This window comes from Dendropsophus ebraccatus, chromosome 10, assembly GCF_027789765.1.
Source record: "Dendropsophus ebraccatus isolate aDenEbr1 chromosome 10, aDenEbr1.pat, whole genome shotgun sequence".
NCBI classification, from domain to species: domain Eukaryota; kingdom Metazoa; phylum Chordata; class Amphibia; order Anura; family Hylidae; genus Dendropsophus; species Dendropsophus ebraccatus.
Window position 1 is genome coordinate 80,595,834 of NC_091463.1, and position 23,119 is coordinate 80,618,952.

General features: G+C 44.3%; 2 protein-coding genes across 7 annotated transcripts in view; one reads left to right on the plus strand and one right to left on the minus strand.

Moving 5' to 3' along the window:
- RELB (RELB proto-oncogene, NF-kB subunit) overlaps positions 1-23,119 on the plus strand; it is a 69,897-nt gene that overhangs the window by 23,281 nt on the left and 23,497 nt on the right. For 2 of the 3 annotated variants that reach the window (XM_069943551.1, XM_069943550.1), the window contains exon 11: positions 1,766-2,632. The exons of the other annotated variant lie outside the window; for it this stretch is intronic. In XM_069943551.1, coding sequence (XP_069799652.1) covers positions 1,766-2,088 — 323 coding nt within the window. In that variant the 3' untranslated portion in view covers positions 2,089-2,632. Of the gene's footprint in view, positions 1-1,765; positions 2,633-23,119 lie in introns of those variants that run through there. 3 annotated transcript variants of the gene reach the window in all.
- Positions 2,508-15,830, minus strand: LOC138766168 (proton-coupled zinc antiporter SLC30A1-like). 4 transcript variants are annotated; one of them, XM_069943556.1, is made up of 3 exons: positions 15,725-15,830; positions 4,342-4,401; positions 2,508-3,379 (listed from the first exon to the last, which is right to left on the minus strand). In XM_069943556.1, exons 1-3 carry the CDS (start codon positions 15,807-15,809, stop codon positions 2,808-2,810), a joined length of 717 nt encoding a protein of 238 aa, XP_069799657.1. In that variant the 5' UTR covers positions 15,810-15,830; the 3' UTR covers positions 2,508-2,807. The 4 variants fall into 4 exon arrangements, with proteins under 4 accessions (XP_069799657.1, XP_069799656.1, XP_069799654.1 ...); XM_069943555.1 differs by having other exon boundaries at positions 4,342-4,540; XM_069943553.1 differs by having other exon boundaries at positions 4,342-4,725.

Sequence of the window (23,119 nt, forward strand, 5' to 3'; positions counted from 1 at the left end):
TGTGTTCACACTAAGTTTTTGCAATCAGTTTTTTTCATCCATTGTTGCATTAAACGGATTGAAAAATGGAGGCATTTGTGTGCATCTATTTTGATCTGTTTTTCTATTGACTTACACTATAAGGCTATGTTCACACTACGTAAAACTACGGCCGTAGTTTTGCGGGGTGGAACATAGCCTATAGTGTACATCGTATACGCTCCGGCCGGGATCTGTGCGGCGCCGGAAAAAACTGACAGGTCAGTTTTCTGCGGCCGTAATTCAGTGAATTCCGGCTGCAGAAAGACCTGTCAGTTCACACAGTGAAGCGAGCGGCTCCGGCTGACGGGGCAGCCCAGTAAATTGTGTTCTGTCTGCTATGGGAAGCTCCGCGGCCGGGGTCGGGGTCACGGAACGGCCGGATGTTCACGTAATGTGAACATAGCCTAAAAAAAGGATCAAAACACACTCGTTTTTTTTTTAAGTACACAAAATGTGGTCGACCACGTTTTTATGTACGTTAAAAAAACGGATGCGTTTGATCCGTTTTTTTTTTTTTTTTTTTTTTTTTAATAATGGAAGTCAATGGAAAAACGGATGCACACAAATGCATCTGTTTCTCCATCTCCAAATCGCTTTATAGGTCAGGGGTTAAAGAAGCCAAAAGCCAAGATTTCCACATATCTTTGGCAGGGAAATGAGCCCTAAGCCTCAGTACATGTAGCAGCAGCGCCACCTACTGGTGAAAAAAGGAATGACTGGATACATATTTTATAAGTCATAGGATCTGTTCTTTTGCTATAAATTATTTGAGCTGATGAATCTCATCCCACTTGATATCATCCGTTAAAATATTGTGCATTGTATTCTGTCTTGAGTAAAACACTGAGATGTCTGTCACCATTAATTCATAAGTGGATTCTAGACGCCGCAGAGACGTTAGGCAGCCCAGTAAATTGTGTTCTGTCTGTACAGGACATTGTAATGAATGGATCCGTTTACTCCTGGTGTGTACCCAGAGTCTCCTGCATTACAGATGGCTGCTGTTAGGCCTTATTTAGTCTTCACACCTCTATTACCGTTTGGATGTCTTTGCACAATGGATGCATGTATTTCAGATGCTGTATATTACACCATACATTGGCTTAGAAGCACGCCTCGTTCTTCAAGGGGAGTTACATGGTATAAACGATTGAATGATTCCATTGCATAAGCGTGAGAGGGGCCTGACAATTAGATCAGTAGATCCTCAAGCACTCTCTGATCCGTCCACACCCGAGCGTGCAGTGGCTGAAGAAGTTGGATGCAGCCCTGTATCCATTGTTTCCAGGACTCCCTGGGGCAGCATCCAACTTCATCTCTTATGATCAGCTCTTCTGCTTCCAGAGACATTATATCATCAGTGGTGAATTTTTAATAATATTTAAAGGGGTTCTCCGGGCGGGAGGGCTTTTTTTTAGCTATGGTGGATGAAGGCAACAACGTCCACTTACTTCTTTGGTCCCGCCTTGCACTGCCCTGGCAGCTTCCTGGTCTGTGAGGTGGCTTGCGGAACCCGGCGCTGGAATCGGGGAGGTAAGTGGACGTCTTTGCCTTCATCCACCCCCTCCCTGGCCATAGCTCTTGTCCGGAGTACCCCTTTAAATTTACAGGTCCGAGAGATCCCCTTTAATTTATGCAGGGGATACCTAATAATAACACCTTTTGTTGTGTCTGATATAACTTTATATATTGCACCATATGTTTAATATTTATATTTTATTCTACTTTTTGGTTTATTTTTAAGATGTCTTTCCCCTTCATGATACCCCATATTCTGGCATGGAATTTTTGCCTATGATGAACCTAATGGGCTCCAGTGAACCGGTCCTGCAGGATAATCCTGATATCGAAGACACTGCTGTAAACATTGAGTCCCTAATGTCATGGATGATGCCCCCAGGAATCGATCATTTGCCAGAAGCTGCCCCCTTTGATAACTTGCTGCCTGGCGTGGAGGATGAAGCCACAGCCAGCTTGGTGGGTCACAGCCTTGCCCTCACCGGCGAGTCTGGACGGCAATTCTCAGATTGCGCTTACTCGGAGGACTCGAGAATGGGCGGCTGTTGACCACTCTCGAAGAGCCGTAAAAGTTTTTGTGAATGCACTTCATTATCCTGGACTTCACTTTGAGATCTTGATGGGATCCATCCGACACATTGGACAACCTCGCGTTCATATGTTTCAGTCCTGTTGTAAATATACAAGTCAATGGAATATCCACTGACCGAGAAGAAAACCAGCATTAACATCCCACTACATCTTTCCACTATGGAAGAAAACTGGATTGTTTATTGGACTCAACGAGCCCCAACCACTGTACAATGCCACCATTTTCTCTTCTATATTAGGTGACTATAATGGACCATGGTAAGGGGGGGAGCGTGGGGATGCACTTTATGTACAGTTACCCCACCCTATCTAACAATATGGCTGCAGAGTGGTCACTGGTGTAGCCAGGAGGGTCATAAAACATAGATTGTTCTGTATTGGGAATCAGGTTTTTGCATCTGTGAAATAAATACCCATAAAAAAAAAGAAGAAAAAAAAAGCACCACGTCAAAGCACTAAGTTTTAATGTAGATATTAATAAAGATCATATTTTATAAAAACATCTCGTGTTACGTGTGTGTGGTCCGCGGTTAGACGCCGAGCAGACGAAAGGCCACGAGTGGTGAAGATCTATCACTCATAATGGAGGTTATGGGTTCAGTTTTTTTTTAAATGTTCCATAACTTCTAAGTGTCCATTACCAAGCGATAAATGTCATCTTCGTGATATCAATACCTTCAGGTACAGACGTTGGCCAGGACCAAATCATTTCCTAATGTGTGTGGAGATCCGCAGCAGGAGTGATGAGCACAAGCCGGTCCACAAGCCAAAGCGCACGTTCCCGGGCTGCCAAACTCCGGTTGTATGGTCAACTCCCGTATGCCGTGGCGCTTAAATAGAACTTTGGCCTGGCTTAAGATGGTCTTGTATTCTTCCATTCCGGAACAGTGAACATGGAGAGATGCCACCCCATGGTCTGGGGCTATGGCCCATATGTGAAGCTCGTGATGTCCATTATGGCCGCAGAGCGAGTCTAGATCCATCTTCAGGCTCTGCAGGTTAGCGGAGGGAGGCACGGCTTGGAGGAGGACGCTGCCATTTTGAACAATGTCCGAGTAGACTGAAGCAATCATGATGGTTATAGAGACCAAGGAGAGGGCAGGATCTAGGTAGTGCACGGCCGGGTGACTGAGAAGGTGAAGCAGCAAACTACTGGCGAGGAGGAGCGATGAGGGAGCGAGGGAGCAGAGCATGCGGAGGACCAGATACCATCGGGGCTGATATGGCTGCAGACCCGAGAGACACAGACCTGGTGTACATCACATGGATAAAGAGGAAGTAGATGTCAGCTAGTTTAATAGTGCACAATAAAAACATGTTATTATGTTCAGAGGCATAACCTAAAGCTCATGGGTCCAATACAGAATCTATCCCGCCACTAGATAAATGGGCAGCTGATGCAAAATGTTTTTTTTAAGATGTCTTTCCCCTTCATGAATCTCCATATTCTGGCATGGAATATTTGCCTATGATGAACCTAATGGGCTCCGGTGAACCAGTCCTGAAATATACAGATAAGTGTAATACGGCCGTATTTTCACGTCTGTATTATGCAGTGGTAGCATGCATGTCCACCTCCTGCTGTCCTGCAGTTTTTTGTTTTTTTTTATTTTGCCGGATAACCCTCCCAAATCTATGAAACTGATAGAGATAACTGAATACAGTGCTGCGTTATCTCGTATAGTCATTTAGTGTCGTTTTACATGTAGCGATGCATGGTCGGCGCCCGACAATTTTAGGTCCAAGCCTTAACCAACGATCAGCTGAAACGATTGTTTCATCGGCTGATCGTTGTTTCTATTACACTGAGCGTTAATCGGCCAAATTGGCCTGATTTAGCCAATTATAGCTCCATGTAATAGAGCCTTTAGGCCGTGTTCACACATTTACAGTTTTGTTAGGTTCTTTTGTTTACATAATAATAATTATCGATTATATGGACTCTGCAATGTTGTCTAAAGTAACTGTCTGGGCTTCCCCATTTGATCACATGACCAGGCTTCATCAGATTGTTTATAAAAAAAGAAACACCTGCAATTAAGCCTGGTAATGGGATCACATGACAAAGCCCTGACAGTCTCTTTAGACAACATTGCAGAGACCATATAGTTTATTATGCTTTAATTATGTAAATAAAAAAATGCAACAAAACTGCGACTGTGTGAACGCAGCCTCACCCAACCATAAAGCATATACAAGAACAAGTCTTACCTTGAAAAGCTCCAGTAACGGCCAAATAAATGACATTGAACAGCAGACCGAGGACTCCAGCTACAAAGATGAGAGCCGGACGGTGAGAGTGGTGCGGATGCACAAGGTGTGCGAGTGACCCTAGGGTGAGAGACAAGCAAAGGGACGAAAGAAAAAGCGGGGAGAGTAGGGAGAAGAGAGTGGGGAGCCGGGCCTTGGCCTGGGGGGGTAAGGAGGGTAAGTGGGTAAGGATAAGATTGGGACAAAGAGCAATGACAAGAGAGATGGTGTGAGCAGAGTCAGCCAAAGTGAGCAGCGAATCTGACAGTCTGCTCAGTATAATCTGAGTTAGAAAGACGGCAAATGAGACGGCAAAGAGGAGAGCGTGCGACACCATGGCGGAAACTACACCGGAGGCAGTGAAATTATGGGGAGAAAGGGGAAAAATACAGTCATGAAAAAAAAAAAAAATACAAGAACTCAACATCATCAGATTACAATCAGGTGAATCCTATAACAAAAGGTAGTAAGTGAAGATGAGCACAACTCCAGCATTGTTTAGTCCGATCGGTCGACATTTGAATACCCGTGGCTGAAGAAGTTGGATGAAACCCTAGGGAGCCTAAGGCTGCATCCAACTTCTTCAGCCACCAGTATTTAAAGTGACTCTGTATCCACAATCTGCTCCACCAATCCGTGTGTACCGTAAGATAGCTGCTTTTAATTCAAGGGCAGGTAATGCAGTTATTGTCCTAAAAAATTACTTGCAGCCCTGTGTCAAATTGGTGTGGCCTAGAGTGTCTGTGCCCTAGGCCTGCACCATCTCTCCGTCCCTCATCATTAGGAATGCCCCAGGCAGGATTTCTCCTATTCATCACTTATCTGAACACTTCACATGGGCCTTAACAATCCAGCACATGTGCAGTGTTCAGACACGTGATGATTAGGGGAGATTCTACCCAGGGGCTTTCCTAATGAAATTCTAGGTAGGCCACTCCAATTTGACACAGGGCTGCAAGAATAAAAGTAGTTTTTTAGGACAATAACTGCATCACCTGCTGAATGGACCCCAGGACAGATGTTGGATCAAAAGCAGCTATCCGAAGGTACAAGTGGTTTGGGGGGGGGGGGGGACAGATTGTGGGTACAGAGTCGCTTTAAATGCCGAATGATCAGACTAAGCCATGCTCGAGTTGTGCTCATGCCTAGTAGTAAGGATGTGTTCACACAGGACAGTGACAGAACCTAGAGAACTTATACTTCAGCTATTTTTATAAGCATCTATGAAAACTTCCAGTTTATATAAACTTCAAATTCTGATGTCTCCCCAGAAGCCTGTCCTGCCATTGGCTTTATCTCCTAATAACACTGTTACAGCCTATATCTCAGCGCTGGAGTGACAGATTAATATAAGAGTTATATCTGCAGATTCAGGACGCTCTACTATAGGATAACTTTAATTTAGTCAGTGAAAAGCTACTGACTGGGCCACTTCAAATTGCAGCCATCGATTGGCTAAGATTTGGCCTGGTTTATAGATGTGGATTGATCTCATTCAATCCAGCCTTCACAATGAGGAATTCACACAGAATTGAATTATTTTTCTTATCATTTTGGGCACACCATAGAAATACATGAATCATTCATTTTGCACTTAATATCATTTTCTCTTCTTTTAGAAACACCTTTTAAATAAAACCTTACTTTTATTTAGTTGTATTTTATAATGTCCTTATATTCAAGGGGTTCTCCAGCGAAAATAATTTTCTTTCAAATCATCTGGTTTTAGACGGTTATATAGATTTGTAATTTACTTCTATTTAAAAATCTCAAGTCTTCCCATACATATCAGCTGCTGTATGTCCTGCAGGAAGTGCTGTATTCTTTTCAGTCTGACACAGTGCTCTCTGCTGCCATCTCTGTCTGAGACAGGAACTGACATGAGCAGGAGAGGTTTTCTATGGGGATTTGCTACTGCGCTGGAGGTGGCAGCAGAGAGCACTGTGTCAGACTGAAAAGAATACACCACTTCCTGCAGGACATACAGCAGCTGATATGTATGGGAAGACTTGAGATTTTTAAATAGAAGTAAATTACAAATCTATATATCTTTCTGAAACCAGTTGATTTAAAAAAAAAAAAAAAAAAAAAGAGTACCCCTTTTAATATTTCTGCCTTTTCTTTTGAGCACAAACTTTTTGGAGCATGTAAATTTGCATTTGCATTGTAACCCTTTACCCTCCTTGGCTTCACACCTGGTACTGCCAATGCACGTCTAACTGAGGGATGCAGCAGGTTCCCGGATGCAGCGGAATGCAGGACATTGCAACTTTGTCAAACTTAAAGGAATCTAAGCAATACTTTCCTATTCATTATAAAAGGTATAGGGCTTGGTACAAGAGTCCTAGAGCATCTGGTTGCTAGGATCTCTGTATAAGACTGAAAGGGCATGCACATGCATTCCAGAGTAGGGGAGACTAGAGGGGGCTTACACCCGCCGCTGATCCCTGATCCTCAAGTTTTCTGCTTTTTCCTCCATATTCTCCGCTGTCTCCCGGCTGTGAATCCTTCCCATATCGCTTTCCTTCTTACCTTTCTCTCCTTCGGCCGCTCTCGGCTTGTCTCTTGTGTCTGCGGTGCCCCCCTCCATGGATCATGTGCTTGTCACACTCCCCTTCTGGTGTTGTGTCCCTGGGTCACTGTCAGCAGGGCTCCTCCACCCCTCGCTCCCTGAGGCACCACTTCTCCCACCTTGGCTCCAGCAGACCCTGCCTCTCTTCTTACCATTAGTTACTTTATCAATCATATCTCCCCCTTTACAGCCCCTTCCCCCCTCCCCGTCCATGCAATCCCTTCTCACTCAGCTGACACTGGGCTATAACAATGGCCGTTTATACACAGGAGAGAACAGATGAGAACATCCAGTGGCCTGGTACCAAATAAGTGTCTCACCCCGTAGTAGCCATAAAGTATCATACCCCACGTCTATGTTACCGATAAGTCATGTGACTGCGTCCTATCTAGAAATGTTTGCACATTTTATGCAGCAACTTAAAGTGAAAATTTTTTGTAATTTTTTTAATTTTACTTAACTTTTCCGAATCATTACGGCCATATTGACTAACCTTTTTGCACAGCATTTAGAGATATGCTTTACAGCAGCCATTTAGACACAGAAAGCAATAGGCTGAAGGTTGACTTCTATGGGAGAGTTTTCTAGGCATGCTCTGTGATCTGTGCACAGGTGGGAGGTAGAAAGCTGTGACTATCATCTATTGTGAGTTACATTTTACAGGTGTTCTAGTAACACAGAACTAGGGGGTACAATTACATTTACTGCGTGGCCCATCCCCCCATGACCCTTTCTAGCCATTCCATAGAATAATGCCTCTCCACAATTTGTACTAAATAAATTGTACGGTTACTGGGTCAGGGTAGGCTGTAGCTTCGTACTATGAAATCCTCCTATTCTAAGTTGAGCTGTGCTGCTTACAGGTTAAGGGCCCTATTCCACCGGACGATTATCGTTCAGATTATCGTTAAATCGTTCGAATCTAAACGATAATCGTTCGGTTGAAATGCAGTTAACGATTAACGACCGAACGAGAAATCGTTGATCGCTTTATAAGACCTGGACCTATTTTTATCGTTGCTCGTTCGCAAAACATTCGCAAATCGTTCGCATTGAATAAGGCCTTGTTCGGTCGTTCGCATTAGATGCGAACGCAATAGCGAAGAAATAGCGAAAAAAAGATCGCAAATACGATCATAAGTAACGATTATCGTTCCATGGAAATGAGTAAATGTTTTCAGGTCTTTTGCAATAGCGGTCGTTTGAAATTGTTAATCGTTAACGATTATGAGAACGATAATCGTCCGGTGGAAAAGGGCCCTAAGGCTGGGTTCACACACAGTATATTTCAGGCAGTACTTATCAGCTGCTGTATGTCCTGCAGGTGTATTCTTTCCAGTCTGACACAGTGCTCTCTGATGCCACCTCAGTTCGTGACAGGAACTGTCCAGAGCAGTACATAATTTCTATGGGGATTTGCTATTGCTCTGGACAGTTCCTGATATTGATAGAGATGGCAACAGAGAGCACTGTGTCAGACTGGAAAGAATAGCTTACTGCAGAACATACAGCAGCTAGTAAGTACTGGAAGATTTTAATTTTTTAAACAGAAGTAATTTAACAAATCTGTAAAACTTTCTGGTACCAGTTAAATAAATAAAAATAAATAAATAAAAAAAATAATAATAAAAAAAAAAAAATATATATATATATTTTCGCTGGAGTACCCCTTTAAAGTGTTCAGTGCTTAAAAGGAATCTGTCAGCTATAATTAATATTACAAACTGCTGACACTCCTGTTAGATAGCTGTTAGGACAAGAAGACACATGGTACCTTCCATATATGCAGAACATAGATAAATGCTTTTATTCTCTGGAAGAAGGTGTTCTAGAGGTGTTCCAAAATTCCGGAATGGCTGAGGACAGTAATGCCTCCTCACTCCCCTTCCCATGTTTGATTGACAGTCATCTTTATTTATATAGTGCAGGTTCTGCACTTTACGGACAGAGAAATTACAGATTTTCTAAGAAACTGTATGGACGTTCTGCACACACTCCCCTATATGTGGCACAGGTGGAGTTGTGGGGTCCATTAATGTGTTACAGTCTGGGCTGGAGGATCAGCTGGACCAGTCTGACCCTGTGTGGACCCCTCATGGCATTAAACATGGCTTTTGTCACCATAGTCTTTCTAAGCATTACTGTATAGTGATCCCCTCCTGTAATACAATTCATAAATGTAAAAAGCAAGTAAGGATTAAAGTGCCCCCTACGGTGAGATTATCAGGGTATTTCATGTCACCTTGGAGCTTTGTGCTAGAGGTATTACAGGCAATGTTATTCCTTCTGCAAGATCTGTAGACTATGGCAGTATATCTTTATACAATCCAAAGCTTTGCTTTTCTGATACAAAGCTCCAAATTATACACCACTTATACACCTTCTTTCTAACCTATCCTATCTTCTTCTTTCTAACCAATCCTATCCTTCTCCTCTCTCACCCACACTCAGCCCCACCACTCACAGGAGGGTTTAGATTGTCCCCTGTAGGAGAAGTTCACTTGGTGGAGGTAGTGAGGCAGTTCAGTGAGACTACTTTCCAGTGTTAACAGATGTGTGAGAAGCTAGCTCTCAGAGAGACTTTTCTTATGCAAGCAACTACCACAGTTATGCAGTACTAAGCTCGCCTTAGGAGAGAGAAGCCACCTAGAATAACCCTATCCCACACCAGGAACCTCTCTAAATAGTGCAGGGCAGTCTCCTGAAACAAGAAGAACTGACCCCAGTAGGACAAAGCTACCAGAGTAAAAGGTCTACGTATCCTGCTGCACAGTGCAAGACGATGGGGTAATCTTGGAAGTCTGCTACACCCAGATAACCGACGACTGGGGCTTAGGCTACCCACCTGGGACGGGTTATAAGTGAGTACGAGTATCACTTATTTCTCCTTATCTACACTTCAGTTCCGGTAGAGGACATATTTTACAACGGGCAGGGCTTCTCTCTTCCTTCGCTTTACAAAGCACTACACCCCCATAATAATGTACAAAAAATTAAATAACGAAAAATTACACAATGAGGAACCTATGGCCCTCTAGTTCAGCATTGTAATTTTGCTACAGCTTAAGCTGCTCAGGCGTGATGGGATGTGTAGTTGTGCAATAGCTAGAGGGCCGCAGGTTTCCCATCCTTGTGGTAGTGAAATAATCCATGGTTACTTGTTATGCCCCTGGAACAAACTTTTTTCCTGACCTATTTAATGACATATAACATTGTACGTGATCTCAAGTCACATGAGTGCTGATAAACAAGCCTTGCGTGAGTATAGCACAATGCTTACACCAGTGTACAGAACACAGCATACAGAAGCCTCCAGGTTATAGCTTCAATGGGTGGATGTTAGAGATGTAATGCTCTGGTGTGTCTGAACCCGAGCATGCGGTTCAGTATTATTTGGGTGGTATGCCATGGGTATTGCTAGGGTCAAGAACATCAGGGCCAAAAGCCCTAAGAAAGGTTGTGCATACACACAATAAAAATCTAAATCTTATATGCCCACTTCTAAATCTTATATACTTACAATACCACTACATGAGGTCTGAATGTTACCGCCATACAGTAACAAAATATTACATCCATACTGTTACTGAACAAAATAAACACTACAGAGACCAATAATACCAACAGTAACATTATACAATGCACATATATTACCACCACATAATGACTAAATAGTACTGCCCTACTGTTACTGAATAAAAACCGCTATACAAAGACCTTAAGTAATTAAGGGGGAAAAAAAGCAAGGTTAAAATACCAAATAAATGTTTTTAAATTTATTTGTTTGATTGCAAGTATGCTGGAAATAATTGATATTAAAAAAATAAGGTTAAAAGGAGAAGTCTGGTGAAAATTTTTGTTAAATTATTGTATTACCCCTCAAAAGTTATACAAATCCCCAATATACACTTATTACAGGAAATGCTTATAAAGTGCTTTTTCCCCTGCACTTACTACTGCATCAAGGCTTCACTTCCTGGATAACATGGTGATTTCACTTCCTGGATAACATGGTGATGTCACTTCCTGGATAACAGGGTGATGTCACGACCCGACTCCCAGAGCTGTGTGGGCTGTGGCTCCTGGAGAGGATGATGGCAGAGGGATGCTCAGTGTCCCTCCAGTGCCCTGTGTCCCCCTGCCATCATCCTCTCCAGGAGCCACAGCCCGCACAGCTCTGGGAGTCGGGTCGTGACATCACCATGTTATCCAGGAAGTGACATCACCATGTTATCCAGGAAGTGACATCACCATGTTATCTAGAAAGTGAAGCCTTGATGCAGTAGTAAGTGCAGGGAAAAATAGGGGGTTGGGCTTGATGGAAAATCAACATCCAACCTCTTTGTTCTCAGAGAGACAAGCCGCCATCAGATCTGTCTGGCTATGGCTTACCCCTCCTATAGAAAACACAGGAACACTCAGCTGTGCCAAGCATTCCTATGTATAGAGAGGATGATGCTGAATGGGAGAGATAATTGTCAGCTGAAGGATTGTTCAGGCAGAAGTTACTAAAAGTGTATGGCCACTTTAAGGGCCGTATTACACAGCCTGATATTCTGGAGAAGAAAGCGCCAATCTGGTAGAATGGAGCTCGCTTAGAGAGCCTACTACATGGCTCAATTATCGTGCAGCAAAGGCTGTGTGTGTGTATATATATATATATATATATATATATATATATATAAAATTAGTGATGTCTGTGCAGCCCTTGCTGTATATAGTAAACAATAAAGATATATACTACCTGATCACTTTCCCCGGTGTCCTCGGGCCTTGTCTGTGGGATCTACCAGTCACTGCAATAAAGATATACTACCTGATCACGTTCCCCGGTGTCCTCAGGCCTTGTCTGTGGGATCTCCCAGTCACTGCAGCTGAAGCTCTCAAATCTGGTCCCCTCTCTGAAGTGACAGGCCGTTCAACCTATTACTGGCCGTAACAGACAAAACCTTAGGACACCAGAGAACGTGATCAGCTGAGTAACATCTTTATTATGTTATAAGCACAATCATCAGCCAATGATTTTTGAACTTGCCAAAAGACAATGATCACTTGATGACTGTTGTATTTATTACACAGAGTGATATCTGCCTTATTCGGACAATTTTCGCTCCGTGTATTAGGGCTTTTAGTCACATTGGGTTACATACCAGGACTCCCACTAGTGTTGTAAACACAAAAACTATTTATATGCATTGTTTTTTAAAAAAAAAAATAAAAAAAAAATCACTATATCAGGATCGATTATTTCATCCATACCGTTATTGAAGAAAACACACTATATATAGGCCAATATTACCACCACAGAGTGACCACCGCATAATGACACCATATACAGACCAATATTAGCACCACACCATGACCGCCACATAATGACTCTATATATACACCATATACAGAATATTACTGCCAAAGACTCACCACCACATAATGACTCTATTTATACTACATACAGACCAATATTACCGCCATAAATTGATCACTGCATAATGATACTATATACAGACCCAGTGTCGGACTGGGGTACCTTGGCCCACCAGGGAAATTGATTCTTGGGGCCCACCCGACATACACAGACAAAGGCAATGTTCACACTATGGAGGAGACCGGCTGTTCCGTGACTCCGGCCGGGTCACGGAACGGCCGGTCTCAGCCCAGATCATCACGTCCGGTACTTAAGTACCGGCCGGATGATCTTTCCTCCGTGGAGCTCTGATGCGGGCGCATCAGCGCGGCCGCATCAGAGCTTCCCATAGCACAGAGTGAAGCAAGCGGCCGGAGCCGCTCGCTTCACTGTGTGAACTGCCAGGTCCTTCTGCGGACCCATAGCAAACAATGCTATGTTCCACGCCGCACATCTACGGCTGTAGTTCTGCGGCGAGAACTACGGCCGTAGATTTACGTAGTGTGAACATAGCCATAATCAGCGGCAAACCTTTCACGTTACTACAGTGACTTTGCATAGAGCTGTGTATGTGAGCAGCAATGCTAGTGCACTGCCAGTCACTTGTACAGTTGTTACTGGTTTATGCAGTTACGGTAAAACAGGATTATTTATGTAGAAACCTAAATGAAATTTCAAGAATATTGCTGCAAAAACATATGAAAAATGTCATGTGTGAACACAGCCTCAGAAGATGAAGGAGAAAATGACCATCTAGTCTTCTCTTCTATTACAATCTCCAGCAGAGGAGACCCATAAAGGTTCATTCTAGCCTCACTACAAGCTGTTGGGCTAGAATAAGACTTTTAAGGACCTTCAAGAATGGCATATCAGTGGTCATTAAAGCGTTAAAGGGGTACTCTGGTAAAGAAAAAACAATTTTCAACTCTGATGTCAGAAGTTACAGATCAGTAAATTGCTTTACTTGGTGTATTCTCTCCAGTCTGACACAGTGAGACTGTCCAGAACTGTCTCAGAACAGCAGCAAATCCCCATAGAAAACCTCTCCTGCTCTGGACCGTTCCTGACATGGACAGAGGTGGCAGCAGAGAGCACTGTGTCAGACTAGAGAGAATACACCACTTCCTGTAGGACATACAGCAGCTGATAAGTACTGGAAGACTGGAGATTTTTAGTTAGGACCGGAAGAAGCAGATGGGAGTGCACCAGAGGATTCGGCCCCAATTCAGTGAATTGCGGCGGACGAAAACTGACATGTTCTTTGCGGCGCAGTATGGGATCCCGGCCGAAGCGTATACCATGTGTGTACTCTCCGGCCGGGATCCCATAGCAGTAAAGGCAGTGTCCTACACCGTACAGAGTACAGCCGTTGTTGCAAATGGCAGTACTTTTACATAGTGTGAATCTAGCCTTATCAAGGTGTGATCTGCCATTGTATACATGTACAAGGAAATGGCAGAGAACACCATGCGGCGCACATGGCGTATTACTGCAGAACAGATTTGTGCCAGTAGCTAAACTTGCTGCTCACCATGGGGGCTACAAGCCCAACACTGCCAGTCACTTTAGTGGTGGTTTATACACCTTGACGCCATCTGCAGCCCTTTCCACACAACCAGGAGACTCGGTACAATCATTCCGCAGGAGAGACAGCACCAAAGTGACTTTATTCACTCCCTCTTGTGCGACTAAAATTAAAACATCACACTAGAGGGTTTGAATAAAGTCACAACATTTTTTTACTACTTCGGTGCTGTCTCTGCTGCTTTTTTAAAAACTCTGTTCAGATGGAGTGCATTATCCTACCTGATGCTGCTTATATATTTTTTTTTTGAGTCGGTGCAATAATTGAGAAGACGTTCGCCTTTTGGAGGTCCCAGTTGTGCAGGAGATCTGTGAGGCTTAGGCGCCGATCAGCTGATTGAGGATTCTCACATCACAGATGATAGGTGTTGTAGTAGACGTAACAGTAAGACTTTAATCAATGGATGTTTTGAGGGGAACCTTCTTCGTCAGATCTATTGAGGGTTTTCTACAAAACACATTATCCATTGATTAAAGTCTTACTGTTACGTCTACTACAACTCCTATCATCTGTGATGTGAGAATCCTCAATCAGCTGATCGGCGCCTAAGCCTCACAGATCTCCTGCACAACTGGGACCTCCAAAAGGCGAACTTCTTCTCATCACATACACATACATACATACATACATACACACAAAATGACATACTGCAGAGATACACAAACATGCAGACACAACACACCTTACATATATACATACATCTAATCATACTAACACACACACAGACACAGGACAGACAGATACAAAAGCATGCAGATTACATATATACAATATAATATCTATAGAACTACATTACATAATATACACTATATACATGGTAGATGCACACACACACACACACACACACACACACACACACACACACACAGGCACATTACATAGATATAACACTCACATGCATAAACACATGACACAGATGTACAAACACACACAGATGACAAAGACAGACAAATATACAGTAAACAAAACTCACATGTTCAGCAGGGCAGGAAGCTCCATGGAGTCCTCTGGTCTCCATCTTCACTTCCTCTTCTCCCAGCCAGACCCAGCAGCCTGCAGCCCCTCCCCCTTCTCTTCTGCACCGACAGCACACACAGTGGCAGAAGAGAAGAGATGTCACTGCAGAGGGGAGAGGGGATGGAGGGGCCCTGCAGCTGCTCCTTCTCTCTGCATCTTCCTGATAACAAGCAGGGAGCTGGGCCACACTGACTGAGTGCAGGGGGAGGGGAGGGCCCATGATTAGCTCACCAGGCGCTGCTGATGCCGATCTTTACTCCCCACAGCAGTGTGGGAGCCAGCAGGGGGCCCCCTAGAGCTCCCCATACTAAACGGGATCTAAACAGGAGGCCCCTCTCCGGCTCAGGGGCAAGGCCCAGCAAGAGGGAGGAGGGGGCGGGGCCCAGCAAGAGGGAGGAGGGGGCGGGGCCCACCGGGGAATCCCCCGGCTCCCCGGTGGCCCAGTCCGAGCCTGTACAGACCAATATTACTGCCATAGACTGACCACAGTATAATGACTTTTTATACACTGTATACAGACCAATATTATGTGGCGATCACTCTATGGCAGTAATATTGGTCTGTATACAGTGTATATATAGAGTCATTATGTGGCGGTCACTCTATGGTGGTAATGACTCTATATACACACAGACTAACACATCCATTAAAACACATTCAAATCCAACCCATCCAGTCCATACACTATACACATGACATGAAACACATTCTTCATTCATCCTTTTTATAGCTACATTCATACACACTACATGCACAGTATACTTACTCCCTCTAGCAGCATGCTGGGTGTAGTTGTCCTTGTCCATGGCAGCAGCAGGCTCTGATCCTCTCACTGCAGCCCTCTCCTCCATTGTCCCGACTGCTGTAACATCACACCAGTCACACCAGGAGGACGGAGGGAGGTCACATGGTGCAGGAGGGAGAGGGAGGGAGCACACACTGGAGCACAGCGTCCTGCAGCCTCTGTGAGATCCCCTGATAGCAACCATTAGCTGCAGCCAGGGATCACTGCCAGAGGCTGCAGGACGCTGCCAGTACGCTCCTGCCCCTGACACATAATGTAACTGCGGTAAGAGGCTCCGGGGGATGGGGGCCCTGGTTCGCCCCCTCCAACGCTGGCCCTGTACTTACCTATCAGCACTCCCCTGGTGTGACCCGCTGTCTGTACTCACCTTTACATCCATGACAAGCCTGTCTTGGGAGTGGCAGCCACTGACTGAGATGAAACAAGCTCTTCTTGGACCTAATGGCGACAGTGGGGGACCCCAGTGACATCACACCAAGCATCGGGGGAGCGAGGAGAGGAAAGCATATAGTGTTTATGTTTTCTTTTATGACAGCAAGAATTAAAAAGTGTGCATACAAAACTCACTAAGGTGAGCACCTCATCCGCCTATTTTTGTCTTTTTCCTCTGGACGTCTCCCCCTATGGTGCACTACTTTCTAAAAATATTAGAACTGCCACTCCTCTTACCCCACCATCCTCCATAACCCAATAATGGTGACCACAACTTCACTGAAAATCTGCTTCTAATACGCCTGTGGAAAGGTGCTGGTTTTACATGTTCCAATATGCAAAAAGACACGGGGTGTAGATGCAAAGTACACCTTGATAAAATTCCATAAAGTGACGCCCTTTAAGGACGCAGCTTCTTCCTCAGGTTACAATAGACATCTTGTGTAACCAGAAGAAGAAGCTGCACCCTTGAAACATGCAGTTTTATGGACTTTTATTGAACTGTACTTTGCATATTGGAATTCATTGGACTGTATCGCTGTGGGTATACAGATAAGCTGACTCTGGAGCTGCGGCCTTGGTAGATTTCTTATGTGTTAAATATGGTTGTGATACGCACAACCTGAGAAAGTGAGCGTGAATTCACTACTGCACACATTGACTTAGACTGAAACTTGTCACCCTATGAAACAGAGTGACATGTATATCACGTGCTCCCCCATAGGAAACCATATTATGGACTGGGGAGTTATGCAGCCGACAAGGCTAAATGAGTTATTAAAGGGTGTCCAACACCTTTAAGAGGGTGGAGTCCCCACCACCTTGTCTGCATCTTGACACAAGGAAATAACTTTTCAGCCAATCACTACATGAGACAGGACAATGCTGTAGCCAGTGAATGACTAAGCAGATGTGGTGTCCCACCACATCTGTTTCTTGTCTGTCCACCTCTCACAAAAGTCTGTACTTCAAAGTAAAAGTGGTAATGAAGTAGTACCTAAGTTTTGCCACTAGATGTTACTAGTATGTAATAAGGTCTGGTGTCATCCTCTAGGACGGGTCGTCCGACACTGGTGGGCAATAGGTGGTGCAAAGACCAAAGAGTCAAAACACGGACACAAATATTCTCTCTACTCTCAAGAATTCTACTTATACTCCTTCTAAAGTTCCAGAGAGCACAGTACTACATTGGGTTGGGACTTTCTTGATATCCTCCTCTCTACTTCTCCAAACCTTTTCTACCTCTCAGCACGCAACTCAGTCAGCACGAAGGTACTTCTCCTTAAGCTCTTAGCACAGGTCGAGTCACTCCAGATTGAGCTATATTATCAAGTCAAGATCCTACCGTATATCACTGTATTAAGCCTTCCTGCAGTAAAGAAGAGTTTTTTTTTATTTTAACTGGACTCAGTAGTTATTCGCTAAGCACCAACACAGCCATTGCATTCTCCTTGGGTCATCTCCCCTTTCTGTGGGTGGCGGTACCAATAGTCCGGGTGGGTCACAACTCCACTCCGGACCACCGTCATAAGCACACAAGGGACCCCCACACTGTGTAGTGGTGATGCTGTGTTACCGCAACTCACTCCTATTGAAATAAATAGGAGCTTAGCTGTAATACCTTGCTGCCACCACTACGTAATTGGATTTGAAAAGAGGAGAAATCTCAGGCTTTCCTTTAAGACCTGATCTCTGTTTATAGTCTATTTCTGGCTTTGGCTTCAAATCTTTGGCAGAATATCTGTCAGATAATTTTTTTGTGTAAATGGACCCTAAGGCTGCCTACACAGAGACATTCATCTGGCAGATTTTTCAGGCCAAAGCCAGGAATGGCTTTGAAAAGGAGAAATCTCAGTCTTTTCTTTATGACCTGTTCTCTGTTTACAGTCTATTCCTGGCTTTGGCTTCAAAAATCTGTCAGATAAATCTTTCTGTGTAAAGGCAGCCTTAGCGACTATAACGAAATGACAGAAATTAGTATTACCTAAAGGCTCTGACCACTGCAGTTCTTTCATTGAGCCTCACTGCCGGTTCATTCTCTGATCGCGGACTGGATGTAGCTTTTATCAGCTGAAATAATAAGCTCCTGTTCCCGCTCCATAGAGCAGATGCTGGATTCACACAGACTGCCGTAATACAAAGGCATCGTGTTTATCCTGTGCAATAATAATGTACCCTGTAAATAGAAGGAGCGAGAACTATCTGTGATTCATCTTCACCATAATTCATCTTATGAGCCATATTCTAATTGCCCCTATTCAGGGGGAAATTCCAAATCCATATCTAGCCCCGTCTTACATCTTTAAAGAGGAACTCAGGATAAAATAATTTTCTCTTAAAAAGTACATAGAAAGTTATATAGATGTCTCTATATAATGTATTATCATTCCCACGCAGTTCTGCCACACTGGTAGTTGATTGACATCCAAAAAGTGAAGAAAACTGGCCTCCCTGCAATCCACTCTGCAGGAGAGGAAGACCATGTGACCACTGTCTCAAATTCAGTTTGTTTATTGAGCACAGCCTTAGGATGCAGTTGTGACAGGGGGCGGAGAGGGAGTGGGGCAGGGGAATTGCGGAAGGACATGTGAGGTTGGCAGGGCCGGCGTCAGCACCCGGCTAAGTAGGGCAAATGCCGGGGCCCCCAGCTCCTCTAGGGGCCCACTCCCGTTTGTTACTACATTTTTTTTGTTAGTAAAAAAGAAAAAAAAGTGTAGTAACAAAGGGGACTGGGCCCCTAGAGGCCGCATGTGACAGTTAGGGGCCCGCCGATCCATACTGGGGCCCCCGAGCACCTGTCTTCCATCACAAATCTTCCCTACAGCCGAGTAGGAAAGAGGACCTTTGAGTCTGAAGGACCTTTGATGATGTCACGGGTCATGTGATCGGACACATGACCTGATAGAGGGCAGCAGGTAGGCTCTGCAAACTAAGTGTCCTGTATGTGCTGGTTCTTCTACTTGTTTTGTGTATAGAGGTCCTGCTGTAATATATCTATATCTATTACAGCAGGATATATATATATATATATATATATATATATATATATATTACAGCAGGACCTCTATACACAAAACAACTAGATATCTGTATCTCCTATCTATCTACCTATCTCCTATCTATCTATCTATCTATCTATCTATTTCCCTATCTCCTATCTATCATATGAACATGGTGAGACCTCTAGTTCTCCTATATTCAGGCCCTGCAGTGATATACAGTGTGTGTGTGTGTGTATATATATATATATATATATATACACACACACACTGTATATCACTGCAGGGCCTGTATATAGGAGAACTAGAGGTCTCACCATGTTCATATTATAAATATATATATATATAAAATGCTGGTGCTGCTAGTTCTCTAGTATACAGCTCCTGCTGTGTGTGTGTGTGTATATATACACACACACACACAGCAGGAGCTGTATACTAGAGAACTAGCAGCACCAGCATGATATATATATATATTCCTGTCACTGTGTCGGACTCCTCCAGAGTCCTGACTACTGCAGAGATCAGGAGATACAGGAGGAGAAAGATATGCAGCAGCCGCATGTTTCTTCTGCTGCAAATCTTTCCTCGCCTGTCTCTCCATGATTTGCTCCTCAAAGGGGCCCGCCGAGGCTCTGTCGCCCAAGGGCCCACAAAAAGCTGGAGCCGGCCCTGGAGGTTGGGGTTCCATGGGTATGAGAAACTGGAAATTCTGAGTGTTCACCACAAAGCATACTGGGAAATGTAGTCTGCTAGAATTGCACAAGAAGAAGAACAGCTAGCAAGGAGGAGCAGGCAGGAAACTGCATCAGAGGAGCAGGACTAGTGTGAAACCACATGAAGAGTGTCGGGGAGCATGTTGGCCAATCACTGGGCATAGTCAGGGAGGGCCTTATTAACATGAATTGTAGTACCAGCTAATTCTTAAGGCAGGTGTGCTCACCCTCTTTATCACAGCAACAAAAAAGGACATTGAGGTAAAATAAAGATCTGCACTGCCCGAGGTCAAAAGGTGGCGTAAGGATAAATCAACTTCAATACAACTTTATATCTGACGCCAGTGTGAAGCTATTGGCGCACATTGGCGCTCCATTACAGCTCCGGCACACATTACCATCTCCAAAGATGGAGCGCTCCATTCCAGCTCCGGCACACATTACCATCTCTGATGATGGAGCACTCCATTACAGCTCCGGCACACATTACCATCTCCAAAGATGGAGCGCTCCATTCCAGCTCCGGCACACATTACCATCTCTGATGATGGAGCACTCCATTACAGCTCCGGCACACATTACCATCTCCAAAGATGAAGCGCTCCATTCCAGCTCCGGCACACATTACAACCGCCGATGATGGAACGCTCCATTGCAGTTCCGGCACACATTACCATCTCCGATGATGGAACACTTCATTCCAGCTCCGGCACACATTACAGTCTCCGATGTTGGAGCGCTCCATTCCAGCTCTGGCACACATTACCATCTCCGATGATGGAGCGCTCCAGCTCCGGCACACATTACCATCTCCGATGATGGAGCGCTCCAGCTCCGGCACACATTACCATCTCCGATGATGGAGCGCTCCATTCCAGCTCCGGCACACATTACCATCTCCATTCCAGCTCTGAAACACATTACCATCTCCGATGATGGAGCGCTCCATTCCAGCTCCGGCACACATTACCATCTCCGATGATGGAGCGCTCCATTCCAGCTCCGGCACACATTACCATCTCCATTCCAGCTCTGAAACACATTACCATCTCCGATGATGGAGCGCTCCATTCCAGCTCCGGCACACATTACCATCTCCATTCCAGCTCCGGCACACAATATTATCTCTGATGATGGAGCGCTCCATTCCAGCTCTGGCACACATTACCATCTGCGATGATGGAGCGCTCTGGCACAAGGACAGAGCGCTCCATTCCAGCTATGGCACACATTAACAGCTCCGATTATGGAGCACTCCATTCCAGTTGCGGCACACAATATTATCTCTGATGATGGAACGCTCCATTCCAGTTCCGGCACATGATATTATCTCTGATGATGGAACGCTCCATTCCAGCTCCGGCACACAATATTATCTCTGATGATGGAGCGCTCCATTCCAGCTCTGGCACACATTACCATCTGCGATGATGGAGCGCTCTGGCACAAGGACAGAGCGCTCCGTTCCAGCTATGGCACACATTAACAGCTCCGATTATGGAGCACTCCATTCCAGTTGCGGCACACAATATTATCTCTGATGATGGAACGCTCCATTCCAGTTCCGGCACATGATATTATCTCTGATGATGGAACGCTCCATTCCAGCTCCGGCACACAATATTATCTCTGATGATGGAACGCTCCATTCCAGCTGCGGCACACAATATTATCTCTGATGATGGAACGCTCCATTCCAGCTCCGGCACACAATATTATCTCTGATGATGGAACGCTCCATTCCAGCTGCGGCACACAATATTATCTCTGATGATGGAACGCTCCATTCCAGCTCCGGCACACAATATTATCTCTGATGATGGAACGCTCCATTCCAGTTGCGGCACACAATATTATCTCTGATGATGGAACGCTCCATTCCAGCTGCGGCACACAATATTATCTCTGATGATGGAACGCTCCATTCCAGTTCCGGCACATGATATTATCTCTGATGATAGAATGCTCCATTCCAGCTCCGGCACACAATATTATCTCTGATGATGGAATGCTCCATTCCAGCTCCGGCACACATTACCATCGGGGATGATGGAACGCTCCATTCCAGTTCCAGCACACAACCATCTCCGATGATGGAACGCTCCATTCCAGCTCCGGCACACATTACTATCTCCGAGGACAGAGCCCTCCATTCCAGCTCCGGAACAGAAGACAGACGCAATGAGACATATAAGAAATCATTTTATTTGACAATAGGAAGAAAACCCTTTTAAAACACAGCACATAATTGTAGGGTGTATATAAGGGGTGACCATATAGGTAAGAGGAGGTGTGCAAAGCAATGTGTAGTGTTCAGGTAACAGGGCTGTATTGCACATAATTTTAGGTTTGCATTTCCCATATCGCACCTTTGAGGATCATAAGTTTTTTTTTTTTCAGCATTTCCAATAAGTAGACAATGGGGCGGCGATCAATAAAAGGAGATGGTTAAAAACAGATGAATGTGTGCTTTTTATATAGATTCATACACACAGACTTGCATAAATATCAATAAATTACAAATAAAATTACTTCTGTAAACATGCCAGTCTCTTCCACTGTACCAGACCATTACACTCAGGGGAAGCCGCCATTCTCTGTCCGTGATGGTGGAAGTCTGTGCAGGGTCACCGGTCATAAGAGAGAGGTGACCAGGCTTATGTACAAAGACTAATGCAGCTTCCACTGAGTGTAAGAACACATACTCATTAGGGGTTTCCTTCTTCCTCCATAAGTTATGGAGAGAGGGAGGAGTCAATTTTATTTAGCAGAATATATATATATATATATATATATATATATTCATTCAGGGAAAAGATGATGACGATCAATAGCAGAGAGGGGATATTTATAAGAACACTATTATCCTATAAGTACCCTCTAAGTAATATGGATCCTTCAATGATTTTTTGACGTCATAGCCGCATAACAATTCCCATATAATTTGTCACCTAGCTTTCCCATGGTCCTGAAGAGCAAATTTCACTAATAAGGCATCATCCATGCAGGGATCCATTCCAGTGTTTAAAGAGACAAAAAAGTTTGCAATACCAGATATGACCTATGCACTAGGGTGGCGCTGTTGCAGCTTTTTTTTTTTTAAATATATATATAATTGAACTGGAAAAAATATGTCTGCTTTCTTCCCAAAACTTCTACCGGTCCTGTCCGCAGATTATGCGTTACAGTGTTAAAGTCTATGCCGAAGC